The sequence below is a fragment of the Euprymna scolopes genome, chromosome 3 (assembly GCF_053919585.1).
Source record: "Euprymna scolopes isolate OS-2025 chromosome 3, ASM5391958v1, whole genome shotgun sequence".
NCBI classification, from domain to species: Eukaryota; Metazoa; Mollusca; class Cephalopoda; order Sepiida; family Sepiolidae; genus Euprymna; species Euprymna scolopes.
Window position 1 is genome coordinate 84,606,915 of NC_136484.1, and position 3,929 is coordinate 84,610,843.

Consider the following 3,929-nt stretch of genomic DNA (forward strand, 5'->3'; position numbering starts at 1 on the left):
ATATATTTACACACACACAGTGAATGGATGGTTTTCCATTCTGGAAGCACAATTCCATTACCCAACATAACAGCTTCAACAACGAAATTCTTCACTGTGATATCCTCTCTGGCTGCAGAAGTGGTAGCAAAAAAAACAATACACACTTTAGAGGCAAAGAACTATGAAGAACTAAAATGTTCCTCAATTGAAACACACAAAAGAACAAAACTGGAATTGTTTGACAAATTAATGTCAACCACCACTATTATAGGCTGTCGTTCCACATACCTACAAGAGATGCTATCAATAGCAAAACAAATAGGTATCGGCGAAGAAATTGTAATTCACAAATTTCTACAGGCCCTACCAGTCACAATTTCCCCCATCATAGCCTTACAAAAAAAATTAAACCCATCTCAACTTGGAAAATTTGCAGATGAACTCGTGCCCTTGCTTAACAATACCAATGCGACAGCGTTTACCGCACAGAAAACAGATAAAAACAAAATCAACGTTCATATACCGATAGGCATTAAACCCTACTTTCCTGAACAACAAACAAAAATGTGTAGAGCACACCTATACTTTGCCGAGCAAGCTAGAACTTGCAAACCCTGGTTTAAATGGCCGAAGAAGCAGAACATAAAAATATTACCAAGCTCGTGTCCACCCACGCCAACATCAACTGACTCGGAAAACTAGTAGCATGAACCATGTCCGTCCCCTTGAGTTCGCCACTACTACAGATCAATGCATGGTTAGGGACAACAATAATAAAATTCATAGTAGATACCGGTGTGAGTATCTCAATAATATCAGCATCCATGTTAAACAGCGTCACGTTAAAACCAACACCAGTATCACTCACGACTGCTAATGGCGAGAGAATAAAATGCCATGGCCAAGCACACCTAGAAATTGGAATACCAAGTTTGAGAAGGTCATTTTCCTGGACATTTGTGGTCGCAGATATCACCAATCCCCTCCTCGAACTTAAATTTGGCCTTACAATTGACTGCAAAAACAGAACAATTTACAACCCAGTAACAACCACTAGTAAGAAATTAATGTTAAACACGACAGCTCCAGTAAACGTGGTAATAAACAAAGTAGAACTATCCAAATTCATTCAAACCAGCCTAGATAAATACCCAGAAATTATTTCTCCACATACTAACAAAAACAACAACAACTACTACGGTGTTTATCACAGAATAGACACAGTCTCACCAGTTTTTGCCAAATCCAGACAACTGTCCGCTGAAAAACTGACGGCGACCAAAGAAGAATTTAAAAGACTCATAAACGAAGGCATTATAACTCCTTCAGAGCGAGTAGTCAAGCCCACTACATCTGGTACCTAAACAGAATGTTGTTGTGGAGACTACCGCGCCCTAAACAGCATCACTAAAAGTGATAAATACCCTATCCCTAACATAAACTCATTTACAACTAAACTTGTTAATAAACAGCGATTTTCAAAAATTGACTTAATTTCAGCGTATCATCAAATCAAGATGCATCCCGATGATATTCCCCAAACCGCTGTTATTTCACCAATAGGATTTTTTCAGTATGAATTTATGCCGTTTGGATTAAAAAATTCTTCGACAACTTTTCAAAGATACATGGACAGGATTTTTCGGGATATTGTTGTGTCTTTATATATTTAGATGATATCTTAATCTTCAGCGATGACGAGCAACGCCACAAGAGAGATAGACACAGTTTTTCGAATCTTACAGGAAAATAACCTAAAAATATCATTAGCGAAATTTATTTTCAATGTAACATCATTAGACTTCCTAGGTTTCAGAATTAATTCAAAAGGAATCAAACCAACTGATAATAAAATCAAAGAAATAGAATCTTTTCCATATCCTAAAGATACTAAAAGCTTATGCAGATTTCTCGGTATGATAGGATTTTACAGAAAATTAATACCAGGATTTGCGAAGTTAGTTTTACCCCTATCTGAAAGAATGAGACTAGAGGATTAATCACCTTGAATACTTTGGAAAAACAATCCTTTTCTAACATTGTAAAAATACTTGGTGAGCTAACAGAATTACCCAATCCTCAACCAACTTGTACACAGTATCAACTGGTCACAGACAGCAACAAATATGCTGTAGGCGCTATCTTACACCAAGTCATAAATGGAACTCCAACACCAGTAGGATTTTTCTCAAAGAAGGTGATGACGGCACAGACGAGATATTCCACTTTCGACCATGAACTTTTAGCAGCATATTTAGTGGTATTACATTTTCGCCACCTCATAGAAGCTTGCAAAGTGTTACTTCTGACAGTGCATTCCACAGTCTAAAACCTGCAAAATCAGATAGACAACAAAGACAGCTAGCAATTATTACAGAACTAATTTCAGACATAGCCCATGGGAAGGGTAACCAAAATATAGTTGCAGATTGTCTATCTCACCCAACATTTGCTGTACAAATAGATATGTATGACCTCCCAGCACTGGCAGACACATAAAAATCAGACATCGAAATACAGTCCTTTCTAGATTTAAAGAAATTCACATTATCTGGAAAAGATCAATTTGTGTTATGTGATACATCAACATCATACCCTAGACCTTTTGTACCATGCACACTACAAAAATCTATCTTCGACAGCTTACATTCAGTATCACATCCTGGAATAAAATCATCGATCAAAATGATTAAGGCTAGATTTTACTGGCCACACATGGATAAAACAATCCAAGAATTATGTGCATCATGCACATCTTGTCAACAAGCAAAAAAATATAGACATACAAAATCACAAATTCAAACGTTGGAAATTCCATCATCAAGATTCCATACTGTATACATTGATATAATTGGACCACTACCTCCCAGCAAAAAGCTCCAACAATCCTTACATCAATCCATGTCGGTATGTTTTAACATGTATAGATTGAACCAGTCGATGGATAGAAGCACAACCCATTGCAGATATTACAGCACAAACTGTAGCAGAAACTTTTGTAAACACGTGGATAACTCGTTTTGGTGTTCCGCTCCATGTCATGACAGACAGAGGCACACAATTTGAAAGCGAACTATTCCTTGAACTATCAAAAATTATTGGATTTTATAGGCTACGAATGACAGCCTATCATCCGCAATGCAATGGACTTATAGAAAGAGCCCACAGAACTATTAAAGCAGCTATAATGGCCCGAAAAGAATCTTGGATTTCAGCTCTATCAATAGTCCTCTTGGCAATTCGAAGTATGCCCAACTGCTCTAATATTTCCTCATTTTATGCGGTCACAGGTACACAAATATTATTACCACAACTAATGATTGGTACAGAAAATACAGAAACAATTACACAAAATTTTACAAGAGAACTGCATAAAACTATGGCAAAATTTGATCTGACAGACTTTTCAAACAAAGAAAAATCAACAAAAAAATCATACGTTCCAGATCAACTTCAAACCTGTAATAAAGTTTGGGTTAGGATAGACCGTGTTCGAAAACCACTAGAAGCACCCTATTCAGGTCCTTACATGGTATTCGAACGAACACCAAAATATTTCTTAATAGAAACTAAACCAAATACGCATACACAAGTTTCAATAGACCGTTTACATTGAAAACAAACAAAAATGCACTCAAGAAAACGTGCAGGAAAATAAAAACAAGTACTTCAGGTAGGAGAGTCACATGGGAAAAAGATAATGAATTTATTTATTATTAGCTGAAGTACCTGGCGTTGCCAGGTTGTATATGATATATTTGAATATTTTGTGCTCATACATTATAAAATAGATTAAACAACAAATAAATTCATAATGTCTTTTTTTCCCACACACTCCATGTGGTAGAAACAGTATGTGTGTTTTATTTTATAGAGGTCTCACCAGTAGACATAATCGTTTTTTAGTTTAATCTATTATCTTCTAGTCCTTCTTTCAAAATATGATG

At 36.1% G+C, this 3,929-nt stretch overlaps 1 protein-coding gene across 1 annotated transcript; it reads left to right on the forward strand.

Moving 5' to 3' along the window:
• Positions 1-806: 806 nt before the first annotated feature.
• On the forward strand, positions 807-1,346 carry LOC145261701 (uncharacterized). The gene has a single exon (XM_080119783.1). The coding sequence runs from the start codon at positions 807-809 to the stop codon at positions 1,344-1,346; it is 540 nt and encodes a 179-aa protein (XP_079975909.1).
• The last annotated feature ends 2,583 nt before the right edge of the window (positions 1,347-3,929 follow it).